General features: G+C 43.2%; 1 protein-coding gene and 1 pseudogene across 1 annotated transcript; both read right to left on the reverse strand.

Moving 5' to 3' along the window:
* Window positions 1-753: 753 nt before the first annotated feature.
* On the reverse strand, window positions 754-3195 carry LOC147963728 (uncharacterized). The gene is made up of 3 exons (XM_087529676.1): window positions 2085-3195; window positions 875-940; window positions 754-818 (listed from the first exon to the last, which is right to left on the reverse strand). The coding sequence occupies exons 1-3, from the start codon at window positions 3193-3195 to the stop codon at window positions 754-756; spliced, it is 1242 nt and encodes a 413-aa protein (XP_087385802.1).
* Window positions 3196-20218: 17023 nt separating this feature from the next.
* LOC147963729 (F-box/kelch-repeat protein At3g23880-like) lies at window positions 20219-21499 on the reverse strand (annotated as a pseudogene).
* Window positions 21500-22005: the final 506 nt, after the last annotated feature.

The following is a 22005-nucleotide window of genomic DNA, read 5'->3' on the forward strand; positions in this document are numbered from 1 at the left end:
CGGTCACGGTCACGGTCACTGACCATGGCCTGGATGTCTAGGGGCTAAAGGTGGCGCACGTTGATAGGACCGCAAAGCTCTGGAGTTCCCGTTACAAGATGGTTGGCATGTTGACAAGCATACAAATTAAAGGTCCAGACAAATGTCATGGCACACTGGCATGAGCTCGAGTAAATTTGATAATTACCGATGGAAGCTTCCATTCCATGCATGGGAAATACTATATGTTTCAATTAAATGCTAAACTAAGGCTGGCACCTGAATCATCAAATGCAAATCTGAATCTCAACTGATAGGATAGGAAGACTGAACGAACTGCATTTTTCTTATTTCTATTCTAGCTATCTAGAACACCATTTCTTGCGTTTTCAAGACACCCGGTAAAATCAAACTTAATGTATTATATATACTGAATTTGCTCTGATCATGAAGGGAAGCAGCACTTATTATTACTACTTCCAACCATGTAAATCAACTGTATTACCATTTAAGTGTTTATTGCAGGGGGAAGAGAGCACGAAGCACAATAAAACAGAAACAGTAAGAAGACAGAAAATGTAAGCAAAGATCATTAAGCAGGCGAGCTTGCTTCAACGTGTTTCCAGGAAAGCAAATGGCAAATGAACCACAAGGCAAGTGCTAATTAACCGAAGCAAGCCAATGTATCTTCATCATCCCAGTTGGCTAATTGTGTCCAGAAATTCGATAATAAAGGGGAGTTGGCAAACCAAATGATTAACTCCTCTTACAGGTCTACTTCCCAGATGACCAGTGCACACGCTGTGTAGATGGCTGATCTTCAGGTGAAGCCAAAGAACCTTCAGCAAAAGGGCCATTCCCGCATCTCAGCAAACCAGGATACAATTCTAGGTACCTGTGTAGCAATCAATACCATGAATCAAACTAGTCTGTACTGTCCGTTCATGGAAAAGATGAAGTTATACAATCTGACATTTTTTATGATTCAAACATTAACTATCAGCTTAACCATTGTGGAAATCATACCTATGAAAAACTCCAAAGTTGAATCATCTCAGCATTATTGGAAAAACATAGCAATATAAGCAAAGAAAAGTAACAGAAAGAGTAGAAGAAAGTCAATTTGTAGTGCCACGGCTTCAACTTCTATTGTTATCACATTCACATCTTCAAGTTTTTTAGTGCATCTAATCTCAGTAAAACAAGTGATCATGGCTATTAAGGTATAAACAAATGTATAGCCTAAAGATGCAAAATGAAATTCAACTTATTTATTTAACGGAAAAAATGGACTCGCCATTTCAGCAGGATCATCATAAAAATTGACAAAATGAAGAATTGTCTTATAATTTTTAAACCAACTCATTGTTATGGACTTAAGATTATTATCACAATAAGCAGAGATAACAATGTTGAATAAAAGAAATAGCTCGCTTTAAGCTTCTAACTATGCATATATAGGATACATCTATTTGATATTTAAGTTACTTCAAGCTAGTTTTTAATGAAGTTGTCTCCAACTGTTGTGTATCTCATCTTCTAAAAAATTACTTCACCGCTACACTAAACTCGTGAAAAACTTTCCTAGCTCTGACTTGATCACTTGAACCACAGTGTCCAATGGTAATGTTAATAAAAATATGTGAATATTAAGAACAACTTGGCATCATATTTATTTACAATACAGCAGAATGATGCCATAGAGTCGCCTGGGTACAGAAACATAACTGTTCATGTCTCTCACCTTGAGAAAAACTGTACTGCATCAATGCGTTATACAGTTCCGTACTGCATATGTCAGTTGTTACATAAAGAAAATTTTCAACTTGGCCACAGAAACAAAACTGGTGGTATCAGCTAAACTGGATATCACAGGCTAATTTTTTTCCAGATCATAAGAATTACATAAACACCGCCACACAACCATTGGGACAGAACACTACAGAACAAAACCGGTATGTATTGAAGAGATCATATCAAGCAGCAAAAGAATAATTGATATGACACTACTTAAAATTGTTAGTTTAACATGAAAGGAAGTGAGAGGCATTCCGTCAACCAATTATCAAAAAGTAACTTGGTTTTGTAATACCGGCAGTGCAAAGGCATGATATTACCTGCAGCATAGACACTTTCAAATGGATAGCAGCAAGGAAGTATTTTGGTGTCGAAAAGTTTTTTGAACTGCAATTGCTCAAGCTTGAGCGTGAAGAGGCTGGTAGTGGTCTTCAGGAGCACCAAATGAGAGTCTTCAGCAAACCCTTGTATAAGTACAACATCCCTTGGATCCAGAGAAAGTAGCTTGTCCAGTTCAATAGTTGTTCCAATCCCCCATGACGCAACACCATGCAAGTCAGTGTTCCTCTTCCATAACTGGGCAATGAAGCCTGACACATAGAGTATACCCAGCTTACCATCATTTGCCTGCATGAGTTTGGGCCACATGACACTAGAAAAATACACTGGCATCCGTATCACGGCCAGGCTCTCCCTCTCCAAATCAAACTCGAGGATATGCGACGAAGTTCCAGAAAGTATCCAATAAAGAGCATGCCCAACCAGCACAGCGGGCTCCATAGTAACATAGGTGACAAATAAGTCGCCGGATTCGGATGTAACGGGTGCTGTGATGAGATTGCCCCACAACCTGGTCTCTGATGAGTAAACGCGGGCGACCGCTTGTCCGTCTTGTATCGCTAACAAGACAACCTGGAAGTGGACGTCCCCTGCAGATGAGCGGAACACCGCCCCGTTGATCATGTACTTGGTCACATCCAACCCCGGCGGGTCGGCTACGTAGTGCTTGTGGCCTGTGACGGGATCCCACACCATGAACTGCAGCCATGTCTTGTCGAAGATTAATACGAGGCCATGGCGGCACCCGAGGAACCAGAGGTCGCCGCGGTCGGACTGCAAGGAGAGGCGCCCGGGCGGAACGCGATCGGGGGCCTCGAGAGCAGGCTCAAATGATATGCCTTCGGCACCTTTGTGGAAGCAGCCGAGGAGTGGAGGGTTGCGGCGGTGGTGGAGGCGGAAGCGGCGGGAGAAGGCTGGGTCGGAGGCGAGGCTGCGCCATCGCTTGCAGACGAAGGAGGCGCGGGGGAGGGAGGACGGGAGCGGGGGGAGGCGGAGGAGGATCTCGGAGAGCAGGTTGTCGTCGTCCAGCGGCCCCGCCGCCACCGCCGCCGGCAACATCTCGGGCTCCTCACAGCTCATGCGGCAGACCAGATGGGATGGTGAAGCAGCCGCCACGCTGGGGATGACTTTTTTTTTTTTAGGCAATCTCGCGAAGCTTTTTTTTCAAACCGTCACAACGTTTACATAGACACCGGGGATGACCTAATTCTACACGGCCAACACGAGAGGGACTCAAATTAATTAAGCCCACTGGAAGAAGAAAGCCCAGGAACACACATCCCTATGGACCAACAAAGAGGCCCGGCACGCTCAGGGCACACACGATTTTACCTTTTAATTTTAATTTTTTTTTCAATTCTAAGTTCCCACTTGTTTTAACCTTTATCTCAAAAAAAACTTGTTGTAACCTTTGTGGTTCCGGAAAACTTTCAATTTTTTTTCCTGATATATATGTATTTTCAGCTTGAAACTATAGAAGATTCCATCGATATGTTGCAGATCATTCATCCATAAATCAGAGTTCAAGTGCCGTCAACTGCAATGGTGATATTTTCCGCCATCTTAGGGTTTCCTTTCCTTTCTTTGAGTGGAGTGTTTAGCATATGCAGTGTGGCTTTACGTGGCAAGATTTTCATTCATGAAGAAAAAACACTCATTCGCTTTCTAATATTTTGCTTCAATTTTTAGAGCTCAATTTTAGTAGTTTGGTACTGCTGATAGATAATGAAGACTTCCGTTTTTAGTACTACTAGACTAGAATGGAGGATCTTGCTTGGATGGACAGGATCTTTGTCTCCTAATTCCTAAACTAAGGTCGACACCTGCAGGGTAGTGTAACTCTTCAGTTCTCACTCTGCTAGTTGTTAATTTGTACCGTATTACGCTTTACTGCACAAGACCTGTAATTAGCAGCTTTGGACACTAGTAGAAAAAGGGTCAAACGTGAAGCACATTAGTGCCGGTTTGTATTTGAGCCGGCACTAATGTATACATTAGTGCCGGTTCCAACGGCTAGCCGGGCCGCTTTCATTAGTACCGGTTCGTGGCGAACTTTTAGCACCGGTTCGTGCCACGAACCGGTACTAATGAGAGTGGTGGCAGAATGTTGTCAGACTGGGGCCCCTCCAGCCCCTTTAGTACCGGTTCGTACCACGAACCGGTACCACGAACCGGTACTAAAGGTCGTCCTATATAAACCCTTCGTCCACCAGCACTTTGTTCTTTCCCCTTTCCCCTCTCCCTCTCCTCCGTTCTTCCCTTCTTCCTCTCGAGTTCATCACAAAATTTGCCCAAAATTTGTCAAGATTTGAAGGCCCTCATCCATTCAAATGATCACAAAGGTTAGCAACTTTGTCCTTTCATCTCTCATTGCTAGATTAGCTCTTGCATTGGTTTATATAGTGATTAATTTGTGAGTTTAGTAATTTGGGAGGATATATATATATATATATATATATATATATGTGCTAGTATTTGATTTATATGCAATTTGAGGTCAAAAATAACACTTAGTTTGCATATGCAGGTGTGGTTTACTTAGTGCCTTCTAAATCTCCATCGTAGCCACCGTCGATCGTCCGCACCGTCCCGTCGCCGGCACCACCTTGTGGTGAGCCTCTTGTTCATGAAATTTTATATAAAAATTGATGTTTGTGTGATTTGGATATATAGTTACTCGTATAATTATCTTACCCGTACGTTGTTTGTTATACATATAGTGCCATGGTTTTGATATCCGTCCCCGTCGGCCCTAGTCCTTGTTATGATTCGGATGTGGTATGTATATTCTCTTTTAAAACTAATTGCATTTCGTGTTTATGACAAATTATGCCCATCAAGTTGACATAGAAATTTTTTCTAGGAGGTATGTGAACCGGAAATTCCAACCGACCCTATTGCCGAGAGGTTAAATTTAGTTGAAAGAGAAAACGAGTACTTGAAAGAAAAATTGAAAAGAATTGAGGGGGAGAAGATGGAATTGGAGTTGCATGTTGCCGATGTCGTCGATGATCACAAGATCAAGATGGAGAAAATGCGCTTGAAGATTAGAAAGATTAGAAAATATGCCATCGATAGTGAGGCTTGGTATCATTATGCTGTTGGATCCATTGTTACCTTAGTTGCGATCTTGATCGTATTTGTTGTTGCATTTAAATGCTTTAGCTAGAGAGTTATTTGTTTGTTGCATTTAAGTGTTGTATGAACTTTATGTATGAACTTGTATTAATTGTATGAACTTGTATTAATTTGGTCTATTCGGTGTTGTGTAATGAAGATGAGCCGGCAATGGATGTACGATGACCGATGCTCTCCCCAGTTCGTTGAGGGCGTGCATACTTTTCTGCTTGCGGCTGAGGCAAACAAGCGGGCGGATGGTTTTATGCCTTGTCCATGTGCTCGCTGTAAGAATTGTCACAATTACTCTATGTCAAGAACCATTCACGTCCACCTGTTTAAGTCCGGTTTCATGCCCCATTATAATGTTTGGACCAAGCACGGAGAAAGAGGGGTTATGATGCAAGACAATGAAGAAGAAGAGGACGACGACAGCTATCCTGGCCATGGGTTCCCTGAATACGATGATACAACAATGGGGGAAGAAGCTGAGCCGGTAATGCGGAAAGAAGCTGAGCCGACAATGCGGGAAGAAGCTGAAGAAGAGGCATCAGATGAGCCCGTTGATGATCTAGGTCGGGCCATTGCCGATGCAAAGAGAAACTGCGCAAGTGATTTGGAGAAGAAGAAGTTGCAGCGCATGTTAGAGGATCACAAAAAATTGTTGTACCCGAATTGCGTAGGTGACAAGAAAAAGCTGGGCACCACACTGGAATTGCTGCAATGGAAGGCAGAGAATGGTGTATCTGACAAGGGATTTGGAAAGTTGCTGGTAATGATAAAGGATATGCTTCCAAAGGACAACGAGTTGCCCGAGAGTACGTACGAAGCAAAGAAGGCTGTCTGCCCTCTAGGGTTAGAGGTGCAGAAGATACATGCATGCCCTAATGATTGCATCCTCTACCGCGGTGAGTACGAGGATTTGAACGCTTGCCCGGCATGTGGTGCATTGCGCTATAAGATCTACCGCGATGACCCTGGTGATGTCGAGGGCGGCGCCCCAGGAAGAAGATTCCTGCCAAGGTGATGTGGTATGCTCCTATAATACCACGGTTGAAACATTTGTTCCAAAACAAAGAGCATGCCAAGGCGATGCGATGGCACAGAGAAGACCGTAAGAAAAACGGAAAGTTGAGAGTACCCGCTGACGGGTCGCAGTGGAGAAAAATCGAAAGAAAGTACGGGAAGGAGTTTGCAGATGACGCAAGGAGCATATGGTTTGGTCTAAGCGCAGATGGCATTAATCCTTTTGGGGAGCAGAGCAGCAATCATAGCACCTGGCCTGTGACTCTATGTTTGTATAACCTTCCTCCTTGGTTGTGCATGAAGCGGAAGTTCATTATGATGCCAGTGCTCATCCAAGGCCCTAAGCAACCCGGCAACGACATTGATGTGTACCTAAGGCCATTAGTTGAAGAACTCTTACAACTATGGAATGGAACAGGTGTACGTGCGTGGGATGAGCACATGGGGGAAGAATTTGACCTAAAGGCGTTGCTGTTCGTGACCATCAATGATTGGCCTGCTCTCAGTAACCTTTCAGGACAGACAAACAAGGGATACCGCGCATGCACGCACTGTTTGGATGATACCGACAGTATATATTTGGCTAATAAGAATGTGTACCTGGGACATCGTCGATTTCTTCCGAGCAGGCATCCCGTAAGAAAGAAAGGCAAGCATTTCAAAGGTGAGGCGGATCACCGGACGAAGCCTCGCCACCGTACTGGTGCTGATGTACATGATATGGTCAAGGATTTGAAGGTGGTCTTTGGAAAGGGTCCTGGTGGACAACCTGTTCCGAATGACGCTGACGGACACGCACCCATGTGGAAGAAGAAATCTATATTTTGGGACCTACCCTATTGGAAATACCTCGAGGTCGGCTCCGCAATCGACGTGATGCACGTGACGAAGAATCTTTATGTGACCCTGCTTGGCTTCTTGGGCGTGTATGGGAAGACAAAAGATACACCGGAGGCACGGGAGGACCAGCAACGTATGCACGGAAAAGACGGCATACATCAGGGTCATGCAAGCTACGCTCTTACCAAAGAAGAGAAGGAAATCTTCTTTGAATGCCTGCTCAGTATTAAGGTACCGTCTGGCTTCTCATCGAATATAAAGGGAATAATAAACATGGCAGAGAAAAAGTTCTAGAGTAACAAACAATGTCAATCTACAGTGTGTGCCAAGCAGTGGTGACTTTGCATCTTTGTTGTACTGTAACACATACAAAAAGTTTATCGACATGAATAATGACAACATTAATCAAAGTGCTTATAACTACTCTCTGGGTAATCTAGAGAGGAAATCGAAGTGCTTAAAACTACTCTGTAAGGAAGAGGAGGGCCTAGCTAGTTGGTCCCCATGGAGTAGAGTAAAACTCGCCATAATTGTGTCCAAGTTTCCTACATTAGTAGAAAACAGAGCTTTAAAATCGGTTCGTAAGGGCCTTTAGTGCCGGTTATGGAACCGGCACTAAAGGGTGGGCACTAAAGGCCTCCCCCTTAGTACCGGTTCGGCACGAACCGGCGCTAAAGTGCCACCACGTGGCGTGAGCTGGCGCCCTGGTATGGGGGACCTTTAGTACGGGTTGGTGTTGGTGTTACCAACCGGTACTAAAGGTTTTTTTAACTTTTTTTTTTAATTTTGGAAATTTTTTTGATTTTTTTTTTCGATTTTTAATTTTTCTGAATTATTTGATGATTTAATCTCTAATCACCTCTCTTAACTGAGGTTTTTTTTGAAAATTTTGAAATTTTTTTTTGATTTTTAATTTTTCTGAATTATTTGATGATTCAGTCTCTAATCACCTCTCTTAACTGCTCAAGTGTGGATAACTCATTTCAAATCGCCTAACTTCCCGGCCAGTCACCCATCCTCTCACTCCCCCAGCCTGAGCACGCTTAACTTCGGAGTTCTATTCCCCCTACATTCCAAGTCTGCACTTGTTGTTTTCCTGACAAATGTAAGCTGTCAATCCTATTAACCCTCAGCAGTTTAGTTTGAGCATTAGGTCACACATTTCACCGTTTGAGTTTGAAACTATTATTCTAAAAAACAGTAATTATTTAGTAACACTAATATTTCTTGAATAAGTTTGACCACAGTTTGACCATAGTTTGACCAGATTTGACCAAAATTCAAAAAATTGAAATAATTATTTAGTAACACTAATATTCCTGAATAATTATGTAGTAACATTAATACTTCTTGAATAAGTAGTTTGACCAGATTTAACCAATTTTTTTAAAAAAACTGAAATTTGACCATACCTTTTTTTCCTTTTGGAATTTGAGGATTCTAAAAAATTGCAAACAGGCCGTAGGCAGTCTTCATCGGATGCGGATTTTTGTGCTGAATTTTTTGATATATTATACGCTTTTCCGACATCGTATGCAAAAGTTATAGCCGTTTTACATTTTCCCTACACTTTTTGCAAAACATGTCCAAATCTAAGTTTTCAAAATTTCCTAACTAGTAGATGTAGTAATATAACTACCTCTCGAAGGATTTTATTTTTTGAAGTTTTTATCATTTTCTTTTGATTTTTTCAAAACTGAAATGGCGATACACAGGGGGAGGGGGGTAGAGTTTGAAAATTGCCATATAGTGCCGGTTTGTGTCACAAACCGTCACTATAGGTTAAGACTCTTTAGTGCCGGTTGGTGACACAAACCGGTACTATAGGTTAGACATTTAGTGCCGGTTTGTGTCACAAACCGTCACTAAAGGGGCTCGTGGGGCCCTGGCCTGACGCCAGCCTGCCACCATCCCTCTAGTACCGGTTCGTGGCACGAACCGGTACTAAAGGTTCATTACGAACCGGTACTATTGATCGCCGCCACGAACCGGTACTATTGATCACATTAGTGCCAGTTTTTTTACAAACCGGCACTAATGTTCTTCACGTTTGACCCTTTTTCTACTAGTGCTATCTTTCCTTTATATAGTTTTCGGTCAGTGTATCAATACATCAACATTCCAAACATGCATGATAAAGCATTGCTGGTTGAAACGCTTGTTATGCAGTAACAAATAGCACCAGGCAGGCAGGCAGGCAGGTGTAAATCAACATTCATTAGCCAAAATCAGATAAAATTCAATAGACACACAAAAATGGACATAAGCAAAAATACAATGTCAAATCTCCCGGCCAAATACAACACGCAATGATCATCAGGCAGGCAGGCAAGCTTGCTCGGAAAGCATAAGACAAATGTACCACAAATACCAATTAACCAAAGGAAGTCTGTGCCTTCATCATGCCACTCGGCTAATTGTGTCTAGACGTTAGATAACAGAGGGAAGTTGGCACTGGACGATTAATCCTACGTTTTTCCACTTCCCAGTTGACTAGTGCATGCAGCGTAGAGGGTTGATCCCCGCGTGAAGGATACAAAATGAAAAACCCACATCGCAGAAGCTAGTTTCCGCATCTCAGCAACCAGAAGACCATTCTAGGTACCTGTGGATCAATCAATGTCATTAGTCAAACCATTTTGTACTATTCACCCATAGGAAAGACATTGAAGCTAAACATTAGCTTCGTCATAAGGAAATTGAATAAAAACACCAAGTTGAATCATCTCGGCATTACTGCGAAGAAAACAGCAATAGAAACATATGTTATTAGTAGGTAATTCATGGTGTAGTGGCACACTTTTAACTTCTACTCCCTCCGTTTCTAAATATAAGTCCCTTTAGAGATCTTAATACACACTACATACGGATATATATAGACATATTAGAGTGTAGATTCACTCATTTTGCTCCATATGTAGTCCATATTGAAATCTTTAAAAGGTCTTATATTTAGGAACGGAGGAAGTACTATTAGCACATTCTCCAGTATTTTCTCCATCTTCTCTCAATAGAGACCAACAGACCAACGGTTCAGAACTTTAGACACCTCCTAGGCCCCTACACAAGCAAATGCTGAACAACCTAACTTACTCAATCATTTGAAACATTCTTTATTACGACGGACGTATGAGGGCTCATGGAGGACAAGAGCAGAATAATCATTTTACTCATGTGTTTCCACCTCGTAGGGGTTTAATTTTTACAATGCCCGAGCTAGCTAGTCACCAAATAATTGAATCAATAAAATTCATGGCATAGAAGCCTCAAGCAAGGGATCATAAACCATCATATTACTTACGACGCGTTTGGTTCGAGCAGCGGTAACGTATTCAGTATTGTAATGAGAATACATTGTATTTAATCAAAGATAAGCGAATACGTGATGCGTTTGGTTCTCACAAGGGAAGAGGAAACAGTGGCACCGCCGCCACCGGCCGGTCCGGTAGAAGATGCTCGAGGGACGGCTGCGGGGATGGCTTGCGATGCGAAACGAGATCACCGGCTGCTCACAGCGGCGCTACTGCTCACGGCGGGGAAGGGAGATCGGCGGCGCAGCTCACGACGGTGGCGGCAAAGGGACATCAGCGGCGCTGCTCATGGCGGTGGCGATGAAGGGACATCGGCAGCGTTGCTGCTCAAGGAGGCGGCGAATTGATACGGCGGCGCTGCTGCTCATGGCGCAGGGGGGTCGCCGGCGGTGCTGTTCATGGTGGAGGGAGATCACCGGCGGCCGGCGCTACTGCCTGTTCCCCGCGGTGAAGAAAACGATTTGGAAGAGTGGTGGTATTATTCCATACCGGGCTGTACCGGGTGTTTTCAGTTTAGTGAAGAATGATTTGCGATTACATGGTATCTGAAATTAACCGAATCCAAACAAACGCCTGTAACACAATCGTCAGCCGGTGTAATCAGGAGACAGTGTAGAAGTCGCGAACCAAACGCGTAATGCTTTCTCGGTCCAAATATACACCTTTTTTTTACATTGTGCAGTCCAAAAAATATGTAATTTTGACGAGTACTTCTGATGATAATATATTAGTAAAAATAAAGATTGAAATTCATGACGAAAGCGGTTTTTTTATAAGGATTGTCACCATGCTCATGTGTTCAGTATGAAGTATTTACTGCCTATGGTGGCAAAATTGAAGTAATTAGACACATGACACATAGCTACAGCTACAGCTACAGCCTACAGCTAAATTTCATTGTTATATATCTATCTTGAGAGGAAAAAAACTGCGCTGCAGCTATGCACTAGCACTATATTATACAGTTCTGCATGTGACAATAGGCAGGCAACAATGAAATTTAGTACAACTATTATACAAAGAATTTGTCAATCTTGGATACAGAAGCAGAATTTTTGACAAAAACTAAGCTAAACGAGACACCGCAAGGAGTTTTTTCCCCAGACCATAAGAATTACATAAACACCACACCAACATGGGGAAAGAACACTAAAGTGTTGGGGAACGTAGTAATTTCAAAAAATTTCCTACGCACACACAAGATCATGGTGATGCATAGCAACGAGAAGGGAGAGTGTTGTCTACGTACCCTCGTAGACCGAAGCGGAAGCGTTGACGCAACGTAGAGAAAGTAGTCGTACGTCTTCCCGGTCCAACCGATCCAAGCACCGTTACTCCGGCACCTCCGAGTTCTTTGCACACGTTCAGCTCGATGACGCTCCCCGGGCTCCGATCCAGCAAAACTTCGGGGAGGAGTTCCGTCAGCACGACAGCGTGGTGACGATCTTGATGTTCAACCGTCGCAGGGCTTCGCCTAAGCACCGCTACAATATGACTGAGGTGGAATATGGTGGAGGGGGGCACCGCACACGGCTAAGGACGATCACGAAGATCAACTTGTGTGTTTTAGGGTGCCCCCTGCCCCCGTATATAAAGGAGCCAAGGGGAGGGGGCGGCCGGCCAAGGAGGGCGCGCCAAGGGGGAGTCCTACTCCCACCGGGAGTAGGATTCCCTTCTTTCCTAGTTGGAGAAGGAGAAGGGGGAAAGAGGAGGAAGAGGGAAAGGAAGGGGGGGGGGGCGCCGCCCCCCTCTCCTTGTCCTATTCGGACTAGGGAGGGGAGGGGCGCGGCGCCACCTCTTGCCTCCTTTCCTCTTCTCCCTTAGGGCCCATGTAGGCCCAATAACCCCCGGGGGAGGGGGGGTTCCAGTAAACCCTCGGTACTCCGGTAAAATCCCGATTTCATCCGGAACGATTCCGATATCCAAATATAGGCTTCCAATATATCGATCTTTATGTCTCGACCATTTCGAGACTCCTCGTCATGTCCATGATCACATCCGGGACTCCGAACAACCTTCGGTACATCAAAATACATAAAACTCATAATGAAACTGTCATCGTAACGTTAAGCGTGCGGACCCTACGGTTCGAGAACAATGTAGACATGACCGAGACACGTCTCCGGTCAATAACCAATAGCGGAACCTGGATGCTCATATTGGTTCCTACAGATTCTACGAAGATCTTTATCGGTCAGACCGCATAACAACATACGTTGTTCCCTTTGTCATCGGTATGTTACTTTCCTGAGATTCGATCGTCGGTATCTCAATACCTAGTTCAATCTCGTTACCGGCAAGTCTCTTTACTCGTTCCGTAATACATCATCCCACAACTAACTCATTAGTTGCAATGCTTGCAAGGCTTATGTGATGTGCATTACCGAGAGGGCCCAGAGATACCTCTCCGACAATCGGAGTGACAAATCCTAATCTCGTAATATGCCAACCCAACATGTACCTTTGGAGACACCTGTAGAGCACCTTTATAATCACCCAGTTACGTTGTGACGTTTGGTAGCACACAAAGTGTTCCTTCGGCAAACGGGAGTTGCATAATCTCATAGTCATAGGAACATGTATAAGTCATGAAGAAAGCAATAGCAACATACTAAACGATCGGGTGCTAAGCTAATGGAATGGGTCATGTCAATCAGATCATACACCTAATGATGTGATCCCGTTAATCAAATAACAACTCTTTGTCCATGGTTTAGGAAACATAACCATCTTTGATTAACGAGCTAGTCAAAGTAGAGGCATACTAGTGACACTCTGTTTGTCTATGTATTCACACATGTATTATGTTTCCGGATAATACTATTCTAGCATGAATAATAAACATTTATCATGATATAAGGAAATAAATAATAACTTTATTATTGCCTCTAGGGCATATTTCCTTCAGTCTCCCACTTGCACCTGAGTCAATAATCTAGTTCAGATCGCCCTGTGATTTAACAGCAATAGTTCACATCACCATGTGATTAACACCCATAGTTCACATCGATATGTGATCAACACCCAAAGGGTTTACTAGAGTAAGTAATCTAGTTCACATCGCTATGTGATTAACACCCAAAGAGTACTAAGGTGTGATCTTGTTTTGCTTGTGAGATAATTTTAGTCAACGGGTCTATCACATTCAGATCCGTAAGTATTTTGCAAAATTCTATGTCAACAATGCTCTGCAAGGAGCTACTCTAGCTAATTGCTCCCACTTTTCAATATGTATCTGGATCGAGACTTAGAGTCATCCAGATCGGTGTCAAAGCTTGCATCGACGTAACTCTTTACGACGAACCTTTTTGTCACGTCCATAATCGAGAAACATATCCTTATTTCACAAAGGATAATTTTGACCACTGTCCAGTGATCTACTTCCTAGATCACTATTGTACTCCCTCGCTTAACACAGTGTAGGGTATACAATAGATCTGGTACACAGCATGGCATACTTTATAGAATCTATGGCTGAGGCATAGGGAATGACTTTCATTCTCTTTTTATCTTCTGCCGTGGTCGGACTTTGAGTCTTACTCAATTTCACACCTTGTAACACAGGCAAGAACTCTTTCTTTAACTATTCTATTTTGAACTACTTCAAAATCTTGTCAAGGTATGTACTCATTGAAAAAAAAACTTATCAAGCGTCTTGATATATCTCTATAGATTTTGATGCTCAATATGTAAGCAGCTTCACCGAGGTCCTTCTTCGAAAAAAACTCCTTTCAAATACTCCTTTATGCTTTGCAGAATAATTCTACATTATTTCCGATCAACAATATGTCATTTACATATACTTATCAGAAATGTTGTGGTGCTCCTACTCACTTTCTTGTAAATACAGGCTTCACCGCAAGTCTGTATAAAACTATATGCTTTGATCAACTTATCAAAGCGTATATTCCAACTCCGAGATGCTTGCACCAGTTCATAGATGGATCACTGGAGCTTACATATTTTGTTAGCACCTTTAGGATTGACAAAACCTTCTGATTGCATCCTATACAACTCTTCTTTAAGGATTGCAGTTTTGTTATCCATTTGCCAGATTTCATAAAATGCGGCAATTGCTAACATGATTCGGACAGACTTTAAGCATCGATACGAGTGAGAAAATCTCATCATAGTCAACACCTTGAGCTTTGTCAAAAACCTTTTTCGACAAGTCTAGTTTTGTAGATAGTAACACTACTATCAGCGTCCGTCTTCCTTTTGAAGATCCATTTAATCTCAATGGCTTGCCGATCATCGGGCAAGTCAATCAAAGTCCATACTTTGTTCTCATACATGGATCTCATCTCAGATTTCATGGCCTCAAGCTATTTCGCGGAATTTGGGCTCATCATCGCTTCCTCATAGTTCGTAGGTTCGTCATGGTCAAGTAACATGACCTCCAGAACAGGATTACCGTACCACTCTGGTGCGGATCTTATTCTGGTTTACCTACGAGGTTCGGTAGTAACTTGATCTGAAGTTACATGATCATCATCATTAGCTTCCTCACTAATTGGTGTAGTAGTCACAGGAACAGATTTCTGTGATGAACTACTTTCCAATAAGGGAGAAGGTACAATTACCTTACCAAGTTTCTACTTTCCTCCCACTCACTTCTTTCGAGAGAAACTCCTTCTCTAGAAAGGATCCATTCTTAGCAACGAATGTCTTGCCTTCGGATCTGTGATAGAAGGTGTACCCGATAGTCTCCTTTGGGTATCCTATGAAGACATATTTCTCCGATTTGGGTTTGAGTTTATCAGGATGAAACTTTTTCATATAAGCATCACAACCTCAAACTTTAAGAAACGACAACTTTGGTTTCTTGCCAAACCACAGTTCAGATTGTGTGGTCTCAAACGGACTTAGATGGTGCCCTTTTTAACGTGAATGCAGCTGTCTTTAATGCATAACCCCAAAAACGATAGTGGTAGATCGATAAGAGACATCATAGATTGTACTATATCCAATAAAGTACGGTTATGACGTTCGGATGCACCATTGTGCTGTGGTGTTCCAGGTGGCATGAGTTTGTGAAACTATTCCACATTTGTTTTAATTGAAGACCAAACTCGTAACTCAAATATTTGTCTCCGTGATCAGATCGTAGAAACTTTATTTTCTTGTCACGATGATTTTCCACTTCACTCTGAAATTCTTTGAACTTTTTCAAATGTTTCAGACTTATGTTTCATCAAGTAGATATACCCATATCTGCTCAAATCATCTGTGAAGGTCAGAAAATAATGATACCTGCTGCAAGCCTTAATATTCAGTGGACCACATACATCAGTATGTATGATTTCCAACAAATCTGTTGCTTGCTTCATTGTTCCGGAGAACGGCGTTTTAGTCATCTTGCCCATAAGGCATGGTTCGCAAGCATCAAGTGATTCATAATCAAGTGATTCCAAAAGCCCATCAGCATGGAGTTTCTTCATGCGCTTTACACCAATATGACCTAAACGGTAGTGCCACAAATAAGTTGCACTATCATTATTAACTTTGCATCATTTGGTTTCAATATTATGAATATGTGTATCACTACGATCGAGATCCAACGAACTTGTTTCATTGGGTGTATGACCATCGAAGGTTTTATTCATGTAAACAGAACAACAATTATTCTCTGACTTTAATGAATAACCGTATTGCAATAAACATGATCAAATCATATTCATGCTCAACGCAAAAACCAAATAACACTTATTTAGGTTCAACACTAATCCCGAAAGTATAGGGGAGTGTGCGATGATGATCATATCAATCTTGGAACTACTTCCAACACACATCGTCACTTCACCCTTAACTAGTCTCTGTTTATTCTGCAACACCTGTTTCGAGTTACTCTCTTAGCAACTGAACCAGTATCAAATACTGAGGGGTTGCTATAAGAACTAGTAAAGTACACATCAATAACATGTATATCAAATATACTTTTGTTCACTTTGCCATCCTTCTTATCCACCAAATACTTGGGGCAGTTCTGCTTCCAGTGACCAGTTCCTTTGCAGTAGAAGCACTTAGTCTCAGGCTTAGGACCAGACTTCGGCTTCTTCACTTGAGCAGCAACTTGCTTGCCGTTCTTCTTGAAGTTCCCCTTCTTCCCTTTTCTTGAAACTAGTGGTCTTGTCTACCATCAACACTTGATGTTTTTCTTGATTTCTACCTTCGTCGATTTTAGCATCACGAAGAGCTTGGGAATCATTTCCGTTATCCCTTGCATATTATAGTTCATCACGAAGTTCTACTAACTTGGTGATGGTGACTAGAGAATTCTGTCAATCACTATTTTATCTGGAAGATTAACTCCCACTTGATTCAAGCGATTGTAGTACCCAGACAATCTGAGCACATGCTCACTAGTTGAGCGATTCTCCTCCATCTTTTAGCTATAGAACTTGTTGGAGACTTCATATCTCTCAACTCGGGTATTTTCTTGAAATATTAACTTCAACTCCTGGAACATCTCATATGGTCCATGACGTTCAAAACGTCTTTGAAGTCCCGATTCTAAGCCGTTAAGCATGGTGCACTAAACTATCAAGTAGTCATCATATTGAGCTAGCCAAACGTTCATAACGTCTGCATCTGCTCCTGCTATAGGTCTGTCACCTAGCGGTGCATCAATGACATAATTCTTCTGTGCAGCAATGAGGATAAACCTCAGATCACGGATCCAATCCGCATCATTGCTACTAACATCTTTCAACACAATTTTCTCTAGGAACATATCAAAATAAACATATGAAAGCAACAATGCGAGCTATTGATCTACAACATAGATATACTAATACTACCAGGACTAAGTTCATGATAAATTAAAGTTAAATTAATCATATTACTTAAGAACTCCCACTTAGAAAGACATCCCTCTAATCTTCTAAGTGATCACGTGATCCAAATCAACTAAACAATAACCGATCATCACATGAAATGGAGTAGTTTTCAATGGTGAACATCGTTATGTTGATCATATCTACTATATGATTCATGCTCGACCTTTCGGTCTCAGTGTTCAAAGGCCATATCTGCATATGCTAGGCTCGTCAAGTTTAACCTGAGTATTCTGCGTGTGCAAAACTGGCTTGCACCCATTGTAGATGGATGTAGAGCTTATCACACCCGATCATCACGTGGTGTCTGGGCACGACGAACTTTGGCAACGGTGCATACTCAGGGAGAACACTTTTATCTTGGAATTTAGTGAGAGATCATCTTATAATGCTACCATCAATCAAAGCAAGATAAGATGCATAAAAGATAAACATCACATGCAATCAATATAAGTGATATGATATGGCCATCATCATCTTGTGCTTGTGATCTCCATCTCCGAAGCATCGTCATGATCACCATTGTCACTGGCGTGACACCTTGATCTCCATCATAGCATCGTTGTCGTCTCGCCAATCTTATGCTTCTACGACTATCGCTACCGCTTAGTGATAAAGTAAAGCATTACAGGGCGATTGCATTGCATACAATAAAGCGACAACCATATGGCTCCTGCCAGTTGCCGATAACTCGGTTACAAAACATGATCATCTCATACAATAAAATTTAGCATCATGCCTTGACCATATCACATCACAACATGCCCTGCAAAAACAAGTTAGACATCCTCTACTTTGTTTGTTGCAAGTTTTACGTGGCTGCTACGGGCTTAAGCAAGAACCAATCTTACCTACGCATCAAAACCACAACGATAGTTTGTCAAGTTGGTCCTGTTTTAACCTTCGCAAGGACCGGGCGTAGCCACACTCGGTTCAACTAAAGTTGGAGAAACTGACACCCGCCAGCCACCTGTGTGCAAAGCACGGCGGTAGAACCAGTCTCGTGTAAGCGTACGCGTAATGTTGGTCCGGGCCGCTTCATCCAACAATACCGCCGAACCAAAGTATGACATGCTGGTAACCAGTATGACTTATATCACCCACAACTCACTTGTGTTCTACTCGTGCATATAACATCAAACCATAAAACCTACGCTCGGATGCCACTATTGGGGAACGTAGTAATTTCAAAAAATTTCCTACGCACACGCAAGATCATGGTGATGCATAGCAACGAGAGGGGAGAGTGTTGTCTACGTACCCTCGTAGACCGAAGCGGAAGCGTTGACGCAACGTAGAGGAAGTAGTCGTATGTATTCCCGGTCCAACCGATCCAAGCACCGTTACTCCGGCACCTCCGAGTTCTTGGCACACGTTCAGCTCGATGACGCTCCCCGGGCTCTGATCCAGCAAAGCTTCGGGGAGGAGTTCCGTCAGCACGACGGCGTGGTGACGATCTTGATGTTCAACCGTCGCAGGGCTTCGCCTAAGCACCGCTACAATATGACTGAGGTGGAATATGGTGGAGGGGGGCACCGCACACGGCTAAGGAACGATCACGAAGATCAACTTGTGTGTTCTAGGGTGCCCCCTGCCCCCGTATATAAAGGAGCCAAGGGGAGGGGGCGGCCGGCCAAGGAGGGCGCGCCAAGGCGGAGTCCTACTCCCACCGGGAGTAGGACTCCCTTCTTTCCTAGTTGGAGAAGGGGAAGGGGGGAAAGAGGAGGAAGAGGGAAAGGAAAGGGGGGGGCGCCGCCCCCTCTCCTTGTCCTATTCGGACTAGGGAGGGGAGGGGCGCGCGGCCACCTCTTTCCTCCTTTCCTCTTCTCCCTTAGGGCCCATGTAGGCCCAATAACCCCCGGGGGGGTTCCGGTAACCCCTCGGTACTCCGTAAAATCCCGATTTCACCCGGAACGATTCCGATATCCAAATATAGGCTTCCAATATATCGATCTTTATGTCTCGACCATTTCGAGACTTCTCGTCATGTCCATGATCACATCCGGGACTCCAAGCAACCTTCGGTACATCAAAATACATAAACTCATAATGAAACTGTCATCGTAACGTTAAGCGTGCGGACCCTATGGTTCGAGAACAATGTAGGCATGACCGAGAGACGTCTCCGGTCAATAACCAATAGCGGAACCTGGATGCTCATATTGGTTCCTACATATTCTACGAAGATCTTTATCGGTCAGAGCGCATAACAACATACGTTGTTCCCTTTGTCATCGGTATGTTACTTGCCCGAGATTCGATCGTCGGTATCTCAATACCTAGTTCAATATTGTTAGCGGCAAGTCTCTTTACTCGTTCCGTAATACATCATCTCACAACTAACTCATTAGTTGCAATGCTTGCAAGGCTTATGTGATGTGCATTACCGAGAGGGCCTAGAGATACCTCTCCGACAATCGGAGTGACAAATCCTAATCTCGAAATATGCCAACCCAACATGTACCTTTGGAGACACCTGTAGAGCACCTTTATAATCACCCAGTTACGTTGTGACGTTTGGTAGCACACAAAGTGTTCCTCCGGCAAACGGGAGTTGCATAATCTCATAGTCATAGGAACATGTATAAGTCATGAAGAAAGCAATAGCAACATACTAAACGATCGGGTGCTAAGCTAATGGAATGGGTCATGTCAATCAGATCATACACCTAATGATGTGATCCCGTTAATCAAATAACAACTCTTTTTCCATGGTTTAGGAAACATAACCATCTTTGATTAACGAGCTAGTCAAAGTAGAGGCATACTAGTGACACTCTGTTTGTCTATGTATTCACACATGTATTATGTTTCCGGATAATACTATTCTAGCATGAATAATAAACATTTATCATGATATAAGGAAATAAATAATAACTTTATTATTGCCTCTAGGGCATATTTCCTTCATAAAGAACGCCATTGGTATATGTTGAAGTGATCAAGCAGCAAAGGAAAAATTGGGCCAGAACACTACAGCACAAGATCACTATATGTTGAAGAGATATCAAATATCAAATTAGTTGTACCTCTAGCATAGACGCTTTCAAATGGGTGATGATGAACCCTGTCGCTGGGTACGTCAAGTTTCCTGAATTGCAATGACTCAAGCTGGACCGTGAAGACACCATCAGCCGCCAACAGGATCACCACATTATTTTCCTCTGCAAACCCTATTATCGTAAGGGGCCTCCTTCTCTCCTTCTCTGAATTCAGGGAAAGTAGCTTATCCAATTCAACAGTTCTTCCCATCCCCCATGATGCAATACCATCATAATCAGTTTTCCTCTTCCAGAATTTGGCAGTAAAGCCTGACACAGAGAGTAAACCCAGCCTGCCACCCTGAGCCCGCATAAGCATGAAGTCGGTCTTCGCTTCAGATATATCCACAGGCACTTGAATCACAACTAGGCTTTGCCTCTCCAAATCATACTCGAGAATAATATAGGAACCCACAGCAAGACGCCAGTAAAGGGAATTTCCGACCAGCACAGCCGTCATGCCCAACAAAGACATGGTGTAATAGGAATAAAGATTCCTATATTCCTTGGAAGGAATCGATGTATTGATGATATTACCCCATAAGCCAGTCTCTGAGGAGTAAACGCAGACAATGGCTCGTGTATGTTGATCATCGGCCTCTAACAAGACCACCTGGAAGTGGTGGTCCTCGTCGGCTGCACGAAGCACCGCCCCCTAGATCGGGTTTGCAATCACCTTGAACCAATGGGGAATGGCAATGCGGTGCTGGTCGCCGGTGATGGGATCCCACACAATGACTTGCCTCTTCCATCTGTGGGAGATGAGCACGAGGCCATGGCAGCAGCCGATGAGATAGCAGTAGTGGCTGCTGTCGAGCTCCAAGGAGAAGCGCACGACGGGGATACGATCGGGGGCATCCATGGCAGGTGTGTAGGAGATGCCTTTCGGGTCGTGGGTGAAGCAACCGATGAGGGGAGGACTATGGCGGTGGTGGCGGCGGAAGCGGTGGACGAAGCCGGGGTCGGAGACGAGGAGGAGCTAGCGCTTGCAGACAGCGAATGCGCGGGGGAGTGAGGAAGGCTGCGGGGGGAGGCGGAGGAGGATCTCCGAGAGGAGGTCATCGTCTTCCAACGGCCTAGCCACTGGCAAAGGGGCACAGCGGCGGCCTAGTGAACTGCGGGATATTTTAACACTGGCCCAGTGCAAGCGATGAAGCCAACACGTTTTTCTCTGGACAAAAGCTTGAGATAATTCAATACGGAGCCTGGACATGAGGTGAATAGTAATAAAATAAATAAAGTAAAAATAGCAGAAAATTTTAACTTTTTGGTTATCTAAGATGTTCAAATGCGTGATGTTCATGCAAAATTTCAGGGCGTTTGAACATTCAAGGAGCTCGTGAAAAAAGTCAAAACTGGTTGCAAACAGTGATATTTTCAAAAGTTTCTCACACACCCAAAGGTTTTATTCATGTAAACAGAACAACAATTATTATTTGACTTAAATGAATAACCGTATTGCAATAAACATGATCCAATCATATTCATGCTTAACGCAAACACCAAATAACATTATTTTGGTCTAACACTAATCTCGAAGGTAGAGGGTGTGTGCGATGGTGATCTTATCAACCTTGGAATCACTTCCAACACACACCGTCGCCTCGCCCTTAACTAGTCTCTATTCATTTTGCAACTCCTGTTTTGAGTTACTAATCTTAGCAACTGAACCGGTATCAAATACCCCGGGGTTACTATGAACACTAGTAAAGTACACAT

This window comes from Triticum urartu, chromosome 6A (genome assembly GCF_056163025.1).
Source record: "Triticum urartu cultivar PI428250 chromosome 6A, HENAU_Tu73, whole genome shotgun sequence".
Classification (NCBI taxonomy): domain Eukaryota; kingdom Viridiplantae; phylum Streptophyta; class Magnoliopsida; order Poales; family Poaceae; genus Triticum; species Triticum urartu.